Source organism: Squalius cephalus, assembly GCF_949319135.1.
Source record: "Squalius cephalus genome assembly, chromosome: 20".
Taxonomy (NCBI): domain Eukaryota; kingdom Metazoa; phylum Chordata; class Actinopteri; order Cypriniformes; family Leuciscidae; genus Squalius; species Squalius cephalus.
Window position 1 is genome coordinate 210,437 of NC_137141.1, and position 22,659 is coordinate 233,095.

The following is a 22,659-nucleotide window of genomic DNA, read 5'->3' on the forward strand; positions in this document are numbered from 1 at the left end:
TTACCTCCACACTTTACTGTTTACCTTCACACTTTACTGTTTACCTGCACACTTTACTGTTTACCTGCACACTTTACTGTTTACCTCCACACTTTACTGTTTACCTGCACACTTTACTGTTTACCTTCACACTTTACTGTTTACCTGCACACTTTACTGTTTACCTCCACACTTTACTGTTTACCTTCACACTTTACTGTTTACCTGCACACTTTACTGTTTACCTGCACACTTTACTGTTTACCTGCACACTTTACTGTTTACCTTCACACTTTACTGTTTACCTGCACACTTTACTGTTTACCTCCACACTTTACTGTTTACCTGCACACTTTACTGTTTACCTTCACACTTTACTGTTTACCTGCACACTTTACTGTTTACCTCCACACTTTACTGTTTACCTGCACACTTTACTGTTTACCTGCACACTTTACTGTTTACCTTCACACTTTACTGTTTACCTTCACACTTTACTGTTTACCTTCACACTTTACTGTTTACCTGCACACTTTACTGTTTACCTGCACACTTTACTGTTTACCTGCACACTTTACTGTTTACCTTCACACTTTACTGTTTACCTGCACACTTTACTGTTTACCTTCACACTTTACTGTTTACCTCCACACTTTACTGTTTACCTGCACACTTTACTGTTTACCTTCACACTTTACTGTTTACCTTCACACTTTACTGTTTACCTGCACACTTTACTGTTTACCTGCACTGTTTACTGTTAACCTGCACACTTTACTGTTTACCTTCACACTTTACTGTTTACCTCACACTTTACTGTTTACCTGCACACTTTACTGTTTACCTTCACACTTTACTGTTTACCTTCACACTTTACTGTTTACCTGCACACTTTACTGTTTACCTGCACTGTTTACTGTTAACCTGCACACTTTACTGTTAAACTGCACACTTTACTGTTTACCTGCACACTTTACTGTTTACCTGCACCGTTTACTGTTTACCTGCACACTTTACTGTTTACCTTCACACTTTACTGTTTACCTTCACACTTTACTGTTTACCTGCACACTTTACTGTTTACCTCCACACTTTACTGTTTACCTGCACTGTTTACTGTTTACCTCCACACTTTACTGTTTACCTGCACACTTTACTGTTTACCTTCACACTTTACTGTTTACCTTCACACTTTACTGTTTACCTGCACACTTTACTGTTTACCTGCACTGTTTACTGTTAACCTGCACACTTTACTGTTAAACTGCACACTTTACTGTTTACCTTCACACTTTACTGTTTACCTGCACACTTTACTGTTTACCTGCACACTTTACTGTTTACCTTCACACTTTACTGTTTACCTTCACACTTTACCTTCACACTTTACTGTTTACCTTCACACTTTACCTTCACACTTTACTGTTTACCTGCACACTTTACTGTTTACCTGCACACTTTACTGTTTACCTGCACACTGCACACTTTACTGTTTACCTTCACACTTTACTGTTTACCTCCACACTTTACTGTTTACCTGCACACTTTACTGTTTACCTTCACACTTTACTGTTTACCTTCACACTTTACTGTTTACCTTCACACTTTACCTTCACACTTTACTGTTTACCTGCACACTTTACTGTTTACCTGCACACTTTACTGTTTACCTTCACACTTTACTGTTTACCTGCACACTTTACTGTTTACCTTCACACTTTACTGTTTACCTTCACACTTTACCTTCACACTTTACTGTTTACCTGCACACTTTACTGTTTACCTGCACACTTTACTGTTTACCTGCACACTTTACTGTTTACCTCACACTTTACTGTTTACCTGCACACTTTACTGTTTACCTGCACACTTTACTGTTTACCTGCACACTTTACTGTTTACCTTCACACTTTACTGTTTACCTCCACACTTTACTGTTTACCTGCACACTTTACTGTTTACCTCCACACTTTACTGTTTACCTGCACACTTTACTGTTTACCTCACACTTTACTGTTTACCTGCACACTTTACTGTTTACCTGCACACTTTACTGTTTACCTTCACACTTTACTGTTTACCTGCACACTTTACTGTTTACCTTCACACTTTACTGTTTACCTGCACACTTTACTGTTTACCTGCACACTTTACTGTTTACCTTCACACTTTACTGTTTACCTCCACACTTTACTGTTTACCTGCACACTTTACTGTTTACCTGCACACTTTACTGTTTACCTGCACACTTACTGTTTACCTGCACACTTTACTGTTTACCTCCACACTTTACTGTTTACCTGCACACTTTACTGTTTACCTTCACACTTTACTGTTTACCTCCACACTTTACTGTTTACCTGCACACTTTACTGTTTACCTGCACACTTTACTGTTTACCTCCACACTTTACTGTTTACGTTCACACTTTACTGTTTACCTCCACACTTTACTGTTTACCTTCACACTTTACTGTTTACCTTCACACTTTACTGTTTACCTCCACACTTTACTGTTTACCTCCACACTTTACTGTTTACCTTCACACTTTACTGTTTACCTGCACACTTTACTGTTTACCTGCACACTTTACTGTTTACCTTCACACTTTACTGTTTACCTGCACACTTTACTGTTTACCTCCACACTTTACTGTTTACCTGCACACTTTACTGTTTACCTTCACACTTTACTGTTTACCTGCACACTTTACTGTTTACCTTCACACTTTACTGTTTACCTGCACACTTTACTGTTTACCTCCACACTTTACTGTTTACCTGCACACTTTACTGTTTACCTGCACACTTTACTGTTTACCTTCACACTTTACTGTTTACCTTCACACTTTACTGTTTACCTTCACACTTTACTGTTTACCTTCACACTTTACTGTTTACCTCCACACTTTACTGTTTACCTGCACACTTTACTGTTTACCTGCACACTTTACTGTTTACCTGCACACTTTACTGTTTACCTGCACACTTTACTGTTTACCTTCACACTTTACTGTTTACCTTCACACTTTACTGTTTACCTGCACACTTTACTGTTTACCTGCACACTTTACTGTTTACCTTCACACTTTACTGTTTACCTCCACACTTTACTGTTTACCTGCACACTTTACTGTTTACCTTCACACTTTACTGTTTACCTTCACACTTTACTGTTTACCTGCACACTTTACTGTTTACCTGCACACTTTACTGTTTACCTTCACACTTTACTGTTTACCTCCACACTTTACTGTTTACCTGCACACTTTACTGTTTACCTTCACACTTTACTGTTTACCTTCACACTTTACTGTTTACCTGCACACTTTACTGTTTACCTCCACACTTTACTGTTTACCTTCACACTTTACTGTTTACCTGCACACTTTACTGTTTACCTGCACACTTTACTGTTTACCTTCACACTTTACTGTTTACCTTCACACTTTACTGTTTACCTCCACACTTTACTGTTTACCTCCACACTTTACTGTTTACCTTCACACTTTACTGTTTACCTGCACACTTTACTGTTTACCTGCACACTTTACTGTTTACCTTCACACTTTACTGTTTACCTTCACACTTTACTGTTTACCTGCACACTTTACTGTTTACCTCCACACTTTACTGTTTACCTTCACACTTTACTGTTTACCTGCACACTTTACTGTTTACCTGCACACTTTACTGTTTACCTCCACACTTTACTGTTTACCTGCACACTTTACTGTTTACCTTCACACTTTACTGTTTACCTGCACACTTTACTGTTTACCTCCACACTTTACTGTTTACCTTCACACTTTACTGTTTACCTGCACACTTTACTGTTTACCTGCACACTTTACTGTTTACCTGCACACTTTACTGTTTACCTTCACACTTTACTGTTTACCTGCACACTTTACTGTTTACCTCCACACTTTACTGTTTACCTGCACACTTTACTGTTTACCTTCACACTTTACTGTTTACCTGCACACTTTACTGTTTACCTCCACACTTTACTGTTTACCTGCACACTTTACTGTTTACCTGCACACTTTACTGTTTACCTTCACACTTTACTGTTTACCTTCACACTTTACTGTTTACCTTCACACTTTACTGTTTACCTGCACACTTTACTGTTTACCTGCACACTTTACTGTTTACCTGCACACTTTACTGTTTACCTTCACACTTTACTGTTTACCTGCACACTTTACTGTTTACCTGCACACTTTACTGTTTACCTCCACACTTTACTGTTTACCTGCACACTTTACTGTTTACCTTCACACTTTACTGTTTACCTTCACACTTTACTGTTTACCTGCACACTTTACTGTTTAACTTCACACTTTACTGTTTACCTTCACACTTTACTGTTTACCTGCACACTTTACTGTTTACCTGCAAAAGATATTGTTAAATATATCATTTTTAGAAGGTTGTGGTTTAAAAATAAACATTCTGACATTATGGTTTGTGGTTTAAAAATAAACAATAAACAAACACTCTCTGGGCCCTATCTTGCACCCAGCGCAATTGACTTTGTACACCGACGCATGTATCATTCCTAAAAAGCGCGCTTTTCCCTCCACAGAAGCACGTCGCTAAACTAGGGAATGAACTTGCGCTCCCTGGGCGGTTCAGCGCAAAAAAGGAGGCGTGTTCCAGCGCAAACGTTCCTTCATGCTATTTTGCAGGTTTAGAAAACAGTTGCGCCACTAACCAGGAAAAAATGGTTTAAAGTCAGTGGCGCGTTGCTCATGTTATTCATATGCTATTTTAAGGGCGCATGCTTGGCCATAATCAATGTAGCGTGTGCACAACGCGCATACACTTTGATTCTCTCATCTACACAGAAGCAGCAGTTTTCATTTTTGCAAATCATACATTATTACGATAGATAGATAGATAGATAGATATACAATTTATTATAAAAGCATACATCTAGCTTACACATTTACCCAAATTATCATACGCCTTTTTAACCGAAGTTAATTTGGGTGGGTTTCTCTATCCCCAATGTCCCTGACGAGAGCGTTGCTCTCCTCGGCTGTGAACCGATCCTGGCGCGCGCCTGGCAAATCCGCTGTTATAATAGGAATCCGCTATAGAACAAGCGCGTCTGCTCTTAAAGGGAATGTGAGATGACGCTCTGATTGGTTTATTTCACGTTACGCCCAAACCACACCTATGAATAATGAAGCTACTTCAGACCAACCCATTTTAGATTTGCGCCTGGCGCAAGAGTCATTTATCCCGCCGGGAAAATAGCAACAGCGCCGAGACCCGCCCACAAAGTTACTTGCGCTTTGACACTTGCGTTTCAGATCGTTAAAATAGGGCCCTCTGGATGTTAAGTGAATCTGTAAGTCATGCTGTTTACTTCTTAATATATTATTTAATTCTGGTGCGCTTAACAATATCGCTACTGGGCAATTCCACGCAAAGGTCATCCTTACCCTGAAAAAATAAAGTTTTTACCTAAAGATCAAAACCCCTTTTAAGTTGTCCATTTAGGTCTGTAATATACTGTATTAATGTGCTGTATCAGAAATTTTAAGAAAATTGCCTTGTTTTTCCACCACATATGAGGTGAGCAACAATGCTAAAATTTTAATTTCAACCAGCCATATTTCATGCTTTCAAAAGAGGTATCAAAGACCCCCCTTTTAAAAACTTAATTTGAACATAAAGCATTTTGCTGAAAGATGGAGGCATGCCTGAGAAATAAATATACTAATTTGGTCATAACAGCACTGCCTGTTGAATTTATAAGGGCTTTAATAAAGAGGTCTGGACGCTTCAGTGCTCTGTCACGTCCGTAACGTTTTAAAGATTAAGTTTATATAATATAACAATTATAAATGCAAATAACTTGAAACTTTATATGCAAAGCTAAACTATGTTTATGCTTACTAGGATCGACATTTCATTCCACTACTTTGCTTTGAACAACCATAATAATGCGTTACGGACGTGACCGTTACGGACGCTTCACATCAAATCATATGCACTTGTGATCGGTTGCAGGCTTACCATATATTCAGTGCATATCCAATAATCGCAATAATATTTGTGCTTTGTTAGTTTTAATATGAAAAAATGTCTCAACTTTCAAATTCAGTCTATTTTATAACAAAATGTAAACAATAGAGACCGCTCTTTAATACGGCGTGGTATATTTCTGTATATAGCAGTGCGCGGTGGATAAAGCGCACATGAACGGATCTTCTCTTCCTCTGCCAGTTACAGAACGAAATATGAATATCAGAAGGTAGTATATGATACAGTACAACTTTAAGAGCATATGTCTTATAGCCATAGGACACTTCCTTCGGGATGTCGCGTTTTTCCCTCTTGGTTAAAACATGAATATTCATCATAATCCCGCGATCAAGCTGACAAAATAACAGTGATATTGCAATCATTTTGACTCACGACTTAAAAGTAGTTTAAAAGTAGACATTTCAGACGTCCTATAGATAGGTATATTTCTCAGGTATGTGAGGCAAGTAGCCTACATTATACGCGGAGTTTCGGTTCATTTATGAGGCGCGCTCCACTTCACGCGACGGCGCCTCCGTGTCCTGATTATATTGTCTGCTATAGCCTATTTTCTTCTTATTTAAAAAAATCCAGGCAATTGGTTGATGAAACATTGATTAAAATTAAGATACAATTTATACAAAACGAAATTCACATTAAAGAAAGGCTTTCTACAAAAAAACTAAAAAAAACTAAAGAATTGGTCAAAATCATGTCTGCCCACTGATATACCGTATGATACGGTCCGTATCCGATATATTTGCATCTTATGATCTTACTCATTCTGTTATCCTTTCATATAATCAACATATGAAATAAAAAATACAATTATTTTATTTAAACATTAATATGAGACTAAATGCCTACTCAAATGTAATGTTGGAGCTGGATTTGAGTGAACGCGTCTTACCGGTGAGCATGTTGGGGGAGAGGTACGATTTTCGAACAAACATCGAATATTATTTTTGCTTTTAATGCCAATCCTTAATATTTGGTGTTTTAAATGCCTGTTTGAGGTCTCTGTGAACGTTTTAAGCAGTATTTTAGTGCCGCTTTCAGAGCGGTCACGTCCGTAACGTCACGTCCGTAACATTGTTTTTTCCTCATAAATGCGAAAACGAAAAATAACATAAAATGAATATTTTATGTTCTGTGGAGAGCCAACCCTTCTTCATTCGGTGGGTACTATTACTTTTGGTTTGCGCAGTGTAATTCACAGAATTACTTAAAAATATTTTGGCAACAAAAAGTTAGAGATTTTTTTTGTCACGTCCGTAACGCATGTTTATTTCCCTCATATTAAATATAAAACGCATGCGTAGACTGATATTTTTCTAATGTCTGGACTCCTTTATTAAGGTAGTATGGAAATATAAACAGATGTTTACAATATATTGGTATTAAATGCATTTTCTGAGAATTAAAAATTCAAGTTTTGACTGCAAATGTCACGTCCATAACGCTGGAATTGCCCTACTGTTTAATAGTAGCCTATGCTAAGTCTCTTTCACGGCCATCATTTGTAGTAAATGCTAATATATTACTGTGTCATGCGCGTTGAAGTTAGCCTGTAACTATGTGATGTTTAATATGTTAAATAGTTGCCCTGCCTATTCAACAAGATAGCTCTAGGCTAAGCAGGCTTAAACAAGGTTAACTATCCTCTTACCAATCGTGACGGCAAATCCCCATCAGCTGTTACTTTAGGCCGGCGTGGCGTGTCCATTTTTATTTCGGCTCCCATGTTACAGAGAGAGGATACGCAAGGCAATGCGTCATGCACGTAATGCTCAGTCAGTCGAAGCCCGAGAAGCTCGGCTGAAGCTGAGGAAGAGGACGAACGCAGTGCTTGGCTGGCAAGTGACGCTACTCACCATGCTTACATGAGTGATAAGGAAACACCTGAGATACGAGCGGATCGCCAGATGCATGACTGTTAACGACACAACCTTCTGAGAGAGGAGGAGACCCCTCAGCAGCAAGAGGAACGACGAGCAAGGGATGCCACGTGCTGTCTGGAAAAGGCACGAAAAGCCAATCGCAACCTTGCTCGATGTGACGATACAGACTTCTTCCAAGAGGAACTTCATGGTGATTATAGGCACATGCTGAGCAAGACCTCACTGTTTGAATCTCCTACATGCTCACAGTGTGGTGCCTATGTATGGAAAGAGGAGAGAAAGGGATTCTGCTGCAACTCCGGTAAGATTAACCTGACATATAACGCCACAAATCCCAAGCCTGGCTCAATCCCACCACAGCCTCCAGATAGGGGTGTAACGGTACACAAAAATCACGGTTCGGTACGTACCTCGGTTTTAAAGTCACAGTTCGGTTTATTTTCGGTACAGTAAGGGAAAGAAATGCAAACATTAAACTGCAGGTTGTTTATTACTATAAACTTTTTTTAACAATTTGTTTACACTTTTTTTAAACACTTTCTAATAAAATATAATAAAATAGATATAAAATAAAAAAAGAATAAGAAATAAAATACTGCTGCAAAGTTCTCCACTAAATAAAATACTCTCAGTCTCAAACCAATATCACATAAAATATAATGAAAAATATAAATAACTATGATTACAGTGCAGCATTACCAATCCCAGCTTGTAGGCCTGCTCATATTTAAAAATTAAGGCTGGGAATCGATAAAAATTAAAAAAAAGAACTAATTAATTGCACAATTTGCTGTAATTAAAGGGATACTTCACCTCTGGGAAGATGAATGTGTATTTAAAATAGGTCATTTAAGTAGAAGAAATGTGAAGAAATTTTTGAATTTGGAGCTTTCTAGACTGAGAAAAGCCAGAAAATGTATTTTTGGCTTATGTGGATGAAAGACAACAACTCCCAGAATGCACTTGCTTCGCTGCCTTAGGAGGCCACGCCTACCGGTAAGAGTGCGTAGGCTAGCAACAACAATAGCTAGCCTACGTGATGAGTTTGCGAGGGATTAGAGATCGTCCAAAATGTCCGGGATTCGGCTTTTGCGTTCTACAGTCGCCATTCATTCATCATGTTTACTATGGCGAGCAGGACGAGGCTGATGGCCGCGGGAGAACAGCGCGAGGCCGGTGCAATGATTTCTGAGACGCGCCGGGTCTCGCATCTCTCACGGAGGAGTGGGAATTTTTCTTAACAATGGTAAAACGCACATCAACCGATCACTTGTTTAGCGTTCATGTAAACACTACATTCAAATTCACCAATCGGAATGAATTCAGTTAGATTGAAAGGTGTGCATGTAAGTTGACGTTAAACAATGAATGGCGACCGCAAAAAGCAAAAGCTGAATCCCGTACATTTTGAACGATCGGGCCGGACAAGCCGGACAAGTCCGGGGAAAGGAGGGTGGTTACTTACTCAGCTTTCTCCTACTATTCAGCTTTCTCCACAGAACAAGAGCCTGCTAGCTTAGCTTCCAAAGAAAGACGGCTGACACTGTACATTCTGTGAGTGAGATCCCACCCTGTATGGGCGGGCTGAAAACATGCGGAACAACGCCATCTACTGGCTGTAGTCTTTAGCCTCTGTCCAGAAAATCCTCCGATGATGCAAAATGACGATTTTTGCGTCATCGGAGGATTTTTTCCAGACAAAAAATACATAAATCTCTCCTCTCAGGGGGATATGAGGATGGAAAGCATGGTAATTCGAAAATACTACAGGTTTTCTACTAATACAAAGCTTAATGCTAAATCCTGAAGTAACCCTTTAATTGCAATTCCTCCAAGCTTGTAATCATCAATAATTAAACTTATAAATCACCTAATTAAATGAAACACGGGGAAAAAAAGGAACAGAAAATAGCCTATATTAAAATAATATTAAACATAAATATATCAATGTATTATTATTTTTCAATAATCAATCAACATAATCAATTTAAGTTTTTTGACTAATTATCAAAATAAAATATAGTCCAAAGCTATAGTACAAAGCTATTATTACCAGAGCATGTGATCAGAGCAGGTCATTTTACCATTGTTGCCAGCATGACTATACCAGCTCAGCAAACAGAAGTCTACTACTGAGAAATTTCACCTTATTTGAGCGGACTTTGCTTTTCCAGTGCGTGATCGGTACATGATTGGAGTGTTTGGGCCGTTAACCACAGAGCAGAACGCGCAGCGCAAACACGGACTCGAACATTGAGCAGAGAGCGCAGCGGGCCGCGCGAGGAACGGAGAGTGCGGCGGCGCACACAGAACGGAAAAGCTTTTTTTCGCCCTGCAGTCTATTTCATTGGTTTAGTTTACAGTGACGACGGGTAAAACACTGGTAAAACATTAGAATCAGCTGCAGGGCGGGATTTGCACTGAACACGGAGACTTCCGCCACTTAATATGTTCGTGTGGAAACACGAAAATGTACCTATGTTCCGCACACAAAATATTGCATTCAGTCATTCGGTACACACGTGCACCGAACCGAAAGCCCTGTACCGAAACGGTCCGGTACGAATACACGTACCGTTACACCCCTACCTCCAGATGCTATTAAGGACCTTTTCCTTGATCAAAGTTTTGTGAAGCAAGCAAAACAATACAACAATGCGCTGGCAATGGCAAGTATTGGTATTAAAGAGGTAGCTATGCCTGGCTTCAACCCAGGTGTGCATATTAGGCAAAGTTTATCATTACATTGCCGGCCCCCTTCCTGAACAAGGTCGCACACCACTCTTTGCTCAGATCTATTTCCACGATCCTGCTCATGAGCTGGAAAAGCGTCGAGCCCATGCCTCAAACAGTGATCTGAATGAAGATTTTACTGAGGACGCAAGAGGCCATTCACATGTGCAATCCATACGTGCAACAGTTTAAGTCAGCCATTGAGTATGTGACCCAAAATGACAATGCCAATGAATTGAAAATCGTCCTAACAGCTCGCACACCACGTCATGACCTTCATCGTGGCACTGTGAATCTTCCATCACTAAACAGAGGTGTGGCTGTCATTGCTCCAGGAGTAACAACTACACAGCAGTTTGGGAAACTGGCTGTCACTCTTCACCTCAGAGGAGGAAGGCTTCAGACAATCGACGCCATGCATCCAGCATATGACCCATTGTCATATGTGCTTCTTCTGCCTCAGGGTTCCCAAGGACACCACACTGAGCTGGCAGGTATCACACCAACATGCTTCTACCGTTACCATCTTCAAGTGCGTGACATTGCTCAACACTTCAATTTGCTGCTTCGTGGTGGGAGACTGACACAGCAATACGTATGTGATATGATGGAAAAAATTGAGTCACACCGCCTCAACTGGATCCGCCACAACCAGAAGTCTATCAAGGCTTAAAAGTATAAAATCATTGTTGATGCCCTGAATAGTCACTCTGAGATCATTCCTGGACGCCTAACCATCCTGCCACCCACAATTTACGGATCAACCTGATGGTACACCAAGGAGTTCCGAGATGCCATGGCCTTGGTACGAATCAAAGGAAAACCTGACTTCTTCCTCACCTTCACTTGCAACCCGAACTGGCCTGAAATCACAGGATCACTTTTTGAAGGTCAACAGACCAAAGACTATCCCAAACAATTGAGACAGAACACAAGCTTTTCACACAACTCCTACCCACTGTACCGAAGACGAACAGAATGAACAGGTCATCATGTTCAATGATGAAGGCGCTGCCCAGAACCTGTTGGACTCAGGGCCGCCTGCCACCACCTCTTTTGAAGCAATGTCTCTTCATCCACACATGCAACACATTGTGTACCCAGATGTGTTTCAACTCTTCACATACACACAGAAGAAATTTCAATTGCGTAAAAAAAGACTGAGTTCTCACGATGAGCGCATGGCTGACACCGTTGGACGAACTCCAATGATTGCCTTCAACCCTCACACTGCTGAACTATTCTATCTCCGCATCCTTTTGTACCGCGTGCCAGGGCCAACATGCTTCAAAGACCTCCGACGAGTTGGAGATGTGGTCCTGGACACCTATCTGGCAGCTTGCATTGCGCATGGCATTGTTGACAATGACCAAGAAGTAGATTCTGTTATGGAGGAGGCTGCAAATGTGCCATTTGGCTCAGCACTGCGTGAGGTATTCGCCAACATGCTAATGTTTATTCTTAGAGGGGAACACTTGCAGTTCTGGGAAAGGCACAAGCATGTGCTGTGTGAAGATTTCATGCACAGGGCCGATGTGAATGAGCCAGATGAATTTATTGTGACTCAAGTGCTACTTGACCTTAAGGACCATGTTGAAAGACATGGTTTTACTTTAAATGGGAACTTTGGCCTCCCTGAGCCTGATCCACTTCACGTCCGGAGTCAGATTCCCCGCATCATCCAGCATGAGACTGAGCACAACATTGAGGAACTTCAAACTATCATTACTAACACAGAAAACAGCCTCAATGACGAACAGCAAAAAGTTGTCGAAAGTGATGGAAAGTGTGGAACAGGGACTTGGAAAAATGATATCCCTTGATGCAAGTGGTGGAACTGGGAAAACATTCATATTGTGCCACATCCTTAACAAAGTGCGTGCACTGGGCAAAGTAGCTCTTGCAACCGCTGCAAGTGGTATTGCAGCTACCCTACTGCCCAAAGGCACAACCTTTCACAGTAGGACAACATGTCCTCTCATTCTCGCCGACGAGTCCACTTGCAGTATGAGTGAACATGACAGCACTGCAACACTCATTAGAATGACGCATCTCATGGTTGTGGATGAAGTGTCAATGATGGATCGCCGTGCATTAGAAGCAGCAGATCGTACATTCCAGTGGCTCAGAGGTTCAGACAAGCCATTTGGTGGCATCACAATGGTTTTCAGCGGTGACTGGAGGCAAATCCTTTCTGCTGTCCCACATGGTAGCCAAACCCAGATCATAGGCAGGTGTTTCAAGAGCTCACACCTATGAAAAAATGTTGAATTCCTTTTGAACCTTGGTGAGGGGAAAACTCCTGTGGTTCCAGAAGAGGGTGAATTTGCAATTGAGCTCAATGAATCACTATCAATTTCTGGCGAGAAACTCGAGGACATTGTCAATTGAGTATATGATGACATGACAGTCAACATTTCCAACATTTCAGCCATGGTCAGTTCTACACTGTAGCCAGCAGAGTTGGCAGATCAAGCACACTTCGTATTCAAGATGATGAAACAAACAAAAAGCGCCACTTTCTGAGCAATGTTGTCTATAAAGAGGTGCTGACACAATAGCAACATGTAATCTTCAAGAACAGTAAGTCTGCACTAACAAAACACAAATATCCACTCTAAATATATCCTCCAATGCATCATTATGTCAGGATAAGTATTTGCTTTCGACCATGCACAATTAAAATGTCACTGAACTTTTGCTGCGTAATTGTAATAATGAGCATTCAAACACACCAAACCAACAATTACTAAAAACACACACAAAAACTGATTTTGCACGGCCACTTTGCACTTGTTAATTTAACATAGTAAATCTGCATCCTAACTCGAGCTAATACTACTGTCAACTCACTGTCAAATATGCGTTTCGAGACAAAACATGTAATATTAATATTGCAGCCTGCACTGCAAACTGTGCTGAAGATACGTGCCATCAAAGTCAGGCCACACAAACCTGTTTCAAGACTTGAAACAATATCCCCCACTAGCACATGCAGACACTAAGACATACATTTTACTATTAAGATATTTAATATAAATATCTCTCCTGTAGCTCAAACAGTGGAGCGTTGGCGCTTGCAACGCTGAGGTCATGGGTTCGATTCCCAGGGAAAGCAAGAACTGAGAATGTAAAATGTGTATCTTGAAATGCAATGCAAGTCGCTTTGGATTAAAGCGTCTGCCAAATGCATAAATGTAAAATGTAAATTTATTTTGTTAAGGAAAAATGACAAATGTTTGAATGTTCTACCTCAGACTTGTGAAGTGTTCTCCTGTTTGGCAAGAGTTTGGCAAAAATCTGCCTTTAAACTTGAAAGAAATAAAGATTTGACATTTATCGTGATAATTATCGATATCGACTGATATAAAATAATTATTGTGATAATTGTTTGGGCCATATCGCCCAGCCCTACGATTAATCCTCAAAGCGCAAACATCATTTAAATCACCGCAGACAGTTTTAGTAGTCTGATGATTCAGAGTGTGTTCGATGGCCTATCCTCATACAGTGCATGAACAGCGGGAGAGTCTGTGCGTGAGCGGCCTGTCTGATCAACGCATGCCTGCAGTGAAAGAGCGAGGTCTGCGTGAGGAAGAAATGAACGTTTACGGAGTTTCAGTGACATCACTAAAGCAATGAGGCCCTTGACAGCGTGATGTACAGTGGATGTAGAGCAGCTGAGGGGCGTAGTTAGGCTTGACGCGGAGTAAAACCCCTCAGCTGCTCTAAATACAATGTAAATCACGCCATCAAGAGCCTTATTGCTTTTATAAAACGGTTACTCCATAAAAATATTCATTTAATATTTATTTTATTCATAAAATAAACACCAGCAACAAATGTATAACGTTATAACACATGTATTCCTCCGCCAAGCGATGTAGTTCCAGAGAGGTTGCTAAGCAACACAGCATCACACATCACTCGCACACACAGTAATAACAGAAAACTCTCTTCTTTATTTTGGCTTATAGTAAATCGTGATAGTATCGTGATTTGTATCGAATAATGACATGAGTGTATCAATACACCCCTATTTATAGTACTTTTTGTTATTATTTTATCTAGGAAAATGATATTGTGATAATTAATGTGTTATCGCCCCGCCCTCCTGAGAACTGCTGTCAGAACTACTCGACCACCTGACAAGCCCTGATTAGCTCATGTGTGTCTTTGTTCTGGTGTATTTATTTGTGCTATTGCCTGTAGTTTGTAGACACGGGTCAACAACAACAAGATTTTATTTATTTAATCACTTTTTTGTGGTGGTGCCAGTGGAAATGATTAAAGGATTAGTTCAATTATGTTGAAAAGGTCACGATTGAAATACGCAATTATGTTGAAAAGGTCACGCTTGACGTGTTCACAAATGTGCTGAAGGAGGACCATATACACATATTCAAATGTCTTTGTGTCAGTTTATCATTTAAAATGCCCATTTCGTGTGCGTATCCTGGGGGTTTTAAATATTAAAAAGCCTAAAAGAAAATTTCAAGCGTGACCTTTTGAACGTAATTGCGTATTACGTGACGTCACGAACGCGCATCACAGAACAGAGCAAGGCGAGCATTTGTGCTTATAAAACTTAAACTTTTTTATTTATTTTTTAAATGACCGATCGTTTCGCTAGATAAGACTCTTATTCATCGTCTGGTATCGTTTCGCTAGATAAGACCCTTATTCATCGTCTGGTATGGTTTCGCTAGATAAGACCCTTATTCATCGTCTGGTATCGTTTCGCTAGATAAGACTCTTATTCATCGTCTGGTATCGTTTCGCTAGATAAGACTCTTATTCATCGTCTGGTATCGTTTCGCTAGATAAGACCCTTATTCATCGCCTGGTATTGTTTCGCTAGATAAGACCCTTATTCATCGTCTGGTATGGTTTCGCTAGATAAGACCCTTATTGATCGCCTGGTATCGTTTCGCTAGATAAGACTCTTATTCATCGTCTGGTATGGTTTCGCTAGATAAGACCCTTATTCATCGTCTGGTATCGTTTCGCTAGATAAGACTCTTATTCATCGCCTGGTATGGTTTCGCTAGATAAGACCCTTATTCATCGCCTGGTATGGTTTCGCTAGATAAGACTCTTATTCATCGTCTGGTATCGTTTCGCTAGATAAGACTCTTATTCATCGTCTGGTATGGTTTCGCTAGATAAGACTCTTATTCATCGCCTGGTATGGTTTCGCTAGATAAGACCCTTATTCATCGTCTGGTATGGTTTCGCTAGATAAGACTCTTATTCATCGTCTGGTATCGTTTCGCTAGATAAGACTCTTATTCATCGCCTGGTATGGTTTCGCTAGATAAGACTCTTATTCATCGCCTGGTATGGTTTCGCTAGATAAGACCCTTATTCATCGCCTGGTATGGTTTCGCTAGATAAGACTCTTATTCATCGCCTGGTATGGTTTCGCTAGATAAGACTCTTATTCATCGCCTGGTATGGTTTCGCTAGATAAGACTCTTATTCATCGCCTGGTATCGTTTCGCTAGATAAGACTCTTATTCATCGCCTGGTATGGTTTCGCTAGATAAGACTCTTATTCATCGCCTGGTATGGTTTCGCTAGATAAGACCCTTATTCATCGTCTGGTATCGTTTCGCTAGATAAGACTCTTATTCATCGTCTGGTATCGTTTCGCTAGATAAGACTCTTATTCATCGTCTGGTATCGTTTCGCTAGATAAGACTCTTATTCATCGTCTGGTATGGTTTCGCTAGATAAGACCCTTATTCATCGTCTGGTATCGTTTCGCTAGATAAGACCCTTATTCATCGTCTGGTATCGTTTCGCTAGATAAGACTCTTATTCATCGTCTGGTATCGTTTCGCTAGATAAGACCCTTATTCATCGTCTGGTATGGTTTAGCTAGATAAGACTCTTATTCATCGCCTGGTATGGTTTCGCTAGATAAGACCCTTATTCATCGCCTGGTATGGTTTCGCTAGATAAGACCCTTATTCATCGCCTGGTATGGTTTCGCTAGATAAGACCCTTATTCATCGCCTGGTATCGTTTCGCTAGATAAGACTCTTATTCATCGCCTGGTATCGTTTCGCTAGATAAGACCCTTATTCATCGCCTGGTATCGTTTCGCTAGATAAGACTCTTATTCATCGTCTGGTATCGTTTCGCTAGATAAGACTCTTATTCATCGTCTGGTATCGTTTCGCTAGATAAGACCCTTATTCATCGTCTGGTATCGTTTCGCTAGATAAGACCCTTATTCATCGTCTGGTATCGTTTCGCTAGATAAGACCCTTATTCATCGCCTGGTATCGTTTCGCTAGATAAGACCCTTATTCATCGTCTGGTATCGTTTCGCTAGATAAGACTCTTATTCATCGTCTGGTATGGTTTCGCTAGATAAGACTCTTATTCATCGTCAGGTATCGTTTCGCTAGATAAGACCCTTATTCATCGTCTGGTATCGTTTCGCTAGATAAGACTCTAATTCATCGCCTGGTATCGTTTCGCTAGATAAGACCCTTATTCATCGTCTGGTATCGTTTCGCTAGATAAGACCCTTATTCATCGTCTGGTATCGTTTCGCTAGATAAGACTCTTATTCACCGTCTGGTATCGTTTCGCTAGATAAGACTCTAATTCATCGCCTGGTATCGTTTCGCTAGATAAGACCCTTATTCATCGTCTGGTATCGTTTCGCTAGATAAGACTCTTATTCATCGTCTGGTATGGTTTCGCTAGATAAGACTCTTATTCATCGTCTGGTATCGTTTCGCTAGATAATACTCTTATTCATCGTCTGGTATCGTTTCGCTAGATAAGACTCTAATTCATCGCCTGGTATCGTTTCGCTAGATAAGACCCTTATTCATCGTCTGGTATCGTTTCGCTAGATAAGACTCTTATTCATCGTCTGGTATCGTTTCGCTAGATAAGACTCTTATTCATCGTCTGGTATCGTTTCGCTAGATAAGACCCTTATTCATCGTCTGGTATCGTTTCGCTAGATAAGACTCTTATTCATCGCCTGGTATCGTTTCGCTAGATAAGACTGTTATTCATCGCCTGGTATCGTTTCGCTAGATAAGACCCTTATTCATCGCCTGGTATCGTTTCGCTAGATAAGACTCTTATTCATCGTCTGGTATCGTTTCGCTAGATAAGACTCTTATTCATCGCCTGGTATCGTTTCGCTAGATAAGACCCTTATTCATCGTCTGGTATCGTTTCGCTAGATAAGACCCTTATTCATCGTCTGGTATCGTTTCGCTAGATAAGACCCTTATTCATCGTCTGGTATCGTTTCGCTAGATAAGACTCTTATTCATCGCCTGGTATCGTTTCGCTAGATAAGACCCTTATTCATCGTCTGGTATCGTTTCGCTAGATAAGACTCTTATTCATCGTCTGGTATCGTTTCGCTAGATAAGACCCTTATTCATCGTCTGGTATCGTTTCGCTAGATAAGACCCTTATTCATCGTCTGGTCTGGTATCGTTTCGCTAGATAAGACTCTTATTCATCGCCTGGTATCGTTTCGCTAGATAAGACCCTTATTCATCGTCTGGTATCGTTTCGCTAGATAAGACTCTTATTCATCGCCTGGTATCGTTTCGCTAGATAAGACCGTTATTCATCGCCTGGTATCGTTTCGCTAGATAAGACCCTTATTCATCGTCTGGTATCGTTTCGCTAGATAAGACTCTTATTCATCGTCTGGTATCGTTTCGCTAGATAAGACCCTTATTCATCGTCTGGTATCGTTTCGCTAGATAAGACCCTTATTCATCGCCTGGTATCGTTTCGCTAGATAAGACCCTTATTCATCGTCTGGTATCGTTTCGCTAGATAAGACTCTTATTCATCGTCTGGTATCGTTTCGCTAGATAAGACTCTTATTCACCGTCTGGTATCGTTTCGCTAGATAAGACCCTTATTCATCGTCTGGTATCGTTTCGCTAGATAAGACTCTTATTCATCGTCTGGTATCGTTTCGCTAGATAAGACTCTTATTCACCGTCTGGTATCGTTTCGCTAGATAAGACCCTTATTCATCGTCTGGTATCGTTTCGCTAGATAAGACTCTTATTCATCGTCTGGTATCGTTTCGCTAGATAAGACCCTTATTCATCGTCTGGTATGGTTTCGCTAGATAAGACTCTTATTCACCGTCTGGTATGGTTTCGCTAGATAAGACTCTTATTCACCGTCTGGTATCGTTTCGCTAGATAAGACCCTTATTCATCGTCTGGTATCGTTTCGCTAGATAAGACTCTTATTCATCGTCTGGTATCGTTTCGCTAGATAAGACTCTTATTCACCGTCTGGTATCGTTTCGCTAGATAAGACCCTTATTCATCGTCTGGTATCGTTTCGCTAGATAAGACTCTTATTCATCGTCTGGTATCGTTTCGCTAGATAAGACCCTTATTCATCGCCTGGTATCGTTTCGCTAGATAAGACTCTTATTCATCGCCTGGTATGGTTTCGCTAGATAAGACTCTTATTCATCGCCTGGTATGGTTTCGCTAGATAAGACTCTTATTCATCGCCTGGTATGGTTTCGCTAGATAAGACCCTTATTCATCGCCTGGTATCGTTTCGCTAGATAAGACCCTTATTCATCGTCTGGTATGGTTTCGCTAGATAAGACTCTTATTCATCGCCTGGTATGGTTTCGCTAGATAAGACTCTTATTCATCGCCTGGTATGGTTTCGCTAGATAAGACCCTTATTCATCGCCTGGTATGGTTTCGCTAGATAAGACCCTTATTCATCGTCTGGTATCGTTTCGCTAGATAAGACTCTTATTCATCGCCTGGTATGGTTTCGCTAGATAAGACTCTTATTCATCGCCTGGTATGGTTTCGCTAGATAAGACCCTTATTCATCGCCTGGTATGGTTTCGCTAGATAAGACCCTTATTCATCGTCTGGTATCGTTTCGCTAGATAAGACTCTTATTCATCGTCTGGTATCGTTTCGCTAGATAAGACTCTTATTCATCGTCTGGTATGGTTTCGCTAGATAAGACCCTTATTCATCGTCTGGTATCGTTTCGCTAGATAAGACCCTTATTCATCGTCTGGTATCGTTTCGCTAGATAAGACTCTTATTCATCGTCTGGTATCGTTTCGCTAGATAAGACCCTTATTCATCGTCTGGTATGGTTTCGCTAGATAAGACTCTTATTCAACGCCTGGTATGGTTTCGCTAGATAAGACTCTTATTCATCGTCTGGTATCGTTTCGCTAGATAAGACTCTTATTCATCGTCTGGTATCGTTTCGCTAGATAAGACCCTTATTCATCGTCTGGTATCGTTTCGCTAGATAAGACTCTTATTCATCGCCTGGTATCGTTTCGCTAGATAAGACCCTTATTCATCGTCTGGTATCGTTTCGCTAGATAAGACCCTTATTCATCGTCTGGTATCGTTTAAAGCCCTTTGAAGCGGCACTGAAACGGTCATTTGGACCGTGAACCGTTTGGGGCCCATTGGAGTCCATTATATGGGGGGAAATCCTGGAATGTTTTCATCAAAAACCTTAATTTCTTTTCGACTGAAGAAAGAAAGACATGGACATCTTGGACGACATGCGGGGTGAGTAAACTATCAGCAAAAGTTTAACTGAACCGAACTGAGAAGGAATGGAGACGTCAGTATGTACTGTGTGTTGAGATCTGACGGATCAGATGCTGAGTTTCAGAGATCAGGTGACCAGAGTCTGATCTCATGAGTGTTTCTGCGTGTGTGTGTGTGTGTGTGTGTGTGTGTGTGTGTGTGTGTGTGAGGGAGAGGAAGAGCAACAGAGATCGGCGTCACCTGTAGAAGCGCAGGGCGATCTCGGGCTGGTCTGTGTAGAAGTGGTTGCTGCCGATACAGGCGATGGCCTCCACGTGTGTGTTGTCCTGCTTCAGGACCTCTCTATAGTACTCAGTGGCCGAGGTCATGTTATTCATTTCCTGCAGGACACAGTTAGACAGATCAGCACAGAGCTCATCCAGCGAAGGGAAGATGAAGACACAGTACCTCGTGTATGCGTGCGATCCCCGTGAGCAGCGTGACCTCGGCGGGGAAGTGATCCAAGCCCTGCTTAAACACGTTCAGGGCCGTGATGGGCTGATCCAGACGCTGGTACACCTGCACACACACACACACACACACTCTCACTGGTCTTACTGGTCTTACCGGGACACAGGTACCGGAGCAGCAGCACTGACCTCACCTTGGCCAGGTAGAGGTATGAGTCCACGAACTCCTGCTGAGCGAGCGCGGACCGGAACTGCTTCTCTGCCTCACGGTGCAAGCCCAGTCTACAAACACACACACACACACACACTTCACACTAAATCTCTTAATGCAGGTCACAATGATCCACACACTTCTGTAAAACAGGCTGCGTCTACACACAGAGAATCCGATCTCTTACTCGCGTCGGACACAGATCGGGGTTTGTTGCACACGTGTAAACACACACATCCGCACGGGATCCGATATTCCCGCATCCGATCTGAGCCGCTTCCACATGTGGTTTTAAATCAGATCCGTATCCGATATCTGGACATCCGACCTCTAAACACGCATATCCGCTTCCCCTCGAGCTCAAGCCACCCCAGGGCGAGCAGGACACGTTAGTTCACACAGAGCTTTGTAGTGTTGATGGGTCGTCTCTGTGTGCGCTCGCCTAACCCATCCTGAGGAGGAGCTTTACATCTATCTGTGGGAACACGGGAACACTCCGGATCTGGTGAACCTCTGCCCGTGACGTCACTGCTGACACCTACACTGTATTCCTCAGAGCTCTAGATCTGCGCTGGAGATGAACAGAACTTCCTCCTGGACTGTACATCTGTTCCTCATGACGGCTGATATCGTGTCCACGCTGGCAAATACCCATGAACACCTGACAGGAACTTCATACATAGCTTCAATAGCACGGCCATGCACAGGGTCATGAGCTTAGTAAACCCATCACTGAAAATCATTTTGGGCGGGAATGAATGTAAACACAGATCTGGATCTCAGTCCTGTCTGGAGTGAATGTGCACAGGCGGATCCGTTATAAAGACGGGATCTGCAGTCGCTGACTCTGACCTGTAGTAGCACTTCCCCAGCTGGACCTTCCACCACCAGTCCCTGAACTGAGCGTGCTCCGTGGCCACCGCCGCCAGATCCAGCGCCTGCGCAGCGGGAGACGAGCGTTAGTGTCACACACACACACACACACACACAGCTGCTACACTACATCACACACACACACACACACACACACACACAGCTGCTACACTACATCACACACACACACACACACACACACACATCTGCTACACAACATCACACACACACACGACAGCTGCTACACTACATCACACACACACACACACACACACACATCTGCTACACAACATCACACACACACACGACAGCTGCTACACTACATCACACACACACACACGACATCTGCTACACAAAATCAGACACACACACGACATCTGCTACACAACATCATTACAGACACACACACACAGCTGCTACACAACATCACACACACACACACACACACACACACACACACATCTGCTACACAACATCACACACAGACACACACACAGACAGACACACACACACAGACGACAGCTGCTACACAAGATCACAGACACACACACAGACACACACACACACAGACACACACACACACACACACACACACAGACAGACAGACACACACACACAGACACAGACGACAGCTGCAACACAAGATCACAGACACACACACACAGACACACACACACACACACACACAGACGACAGCTGCTACACAACATCACACACACAGAAACACACACACAGCTGCTACACAACATCATCACAGACACACACACACAGCTGCTACACTACATCACACACACACACACACACACACACACACACACACACATCTGCTACACAACATCACACACACACACACACACACACACACAGACACACAAACACACAGCTGCTACACAACATCACACA

General features: G+C 41.7%; 1 protein-coding gene across 2 annotated transcripts in view; it reads right to left on the minus strand.

The window, feature by feature from the left end:
- The window catches only part of ttc8 (tetratricopeptide repeat domain 8), a 55,795-nt gene that overhangs the window by 17,048 nt on the left and 16,088 nt on the right, over nt 1–22,659 (minus strand). For both annotated transcript variants that reach the window (XM_079852700.1, XM_079852699.1), the window contains 4 exons: nt 21,736–21,821; nt 20,867–20,954; nt 20,671–20,781; nt 20,464–20,603 (listed from right to left, as the gene is read on the minus strand). In XM_079852700.1, the coding sequence (XP_079708826.1) occupies nt 20,464–20,603; nt 20,671–20,781; nt 20,867–20,954; nt 21,736–21,821 (425 nt within the window). The remainder of the gene's footprint in view (nt 1–20,463; nt 20,604–20,670; nt 20,782–20,866; nt 20,955–21,735; nt 21,822–22,659) is intronic.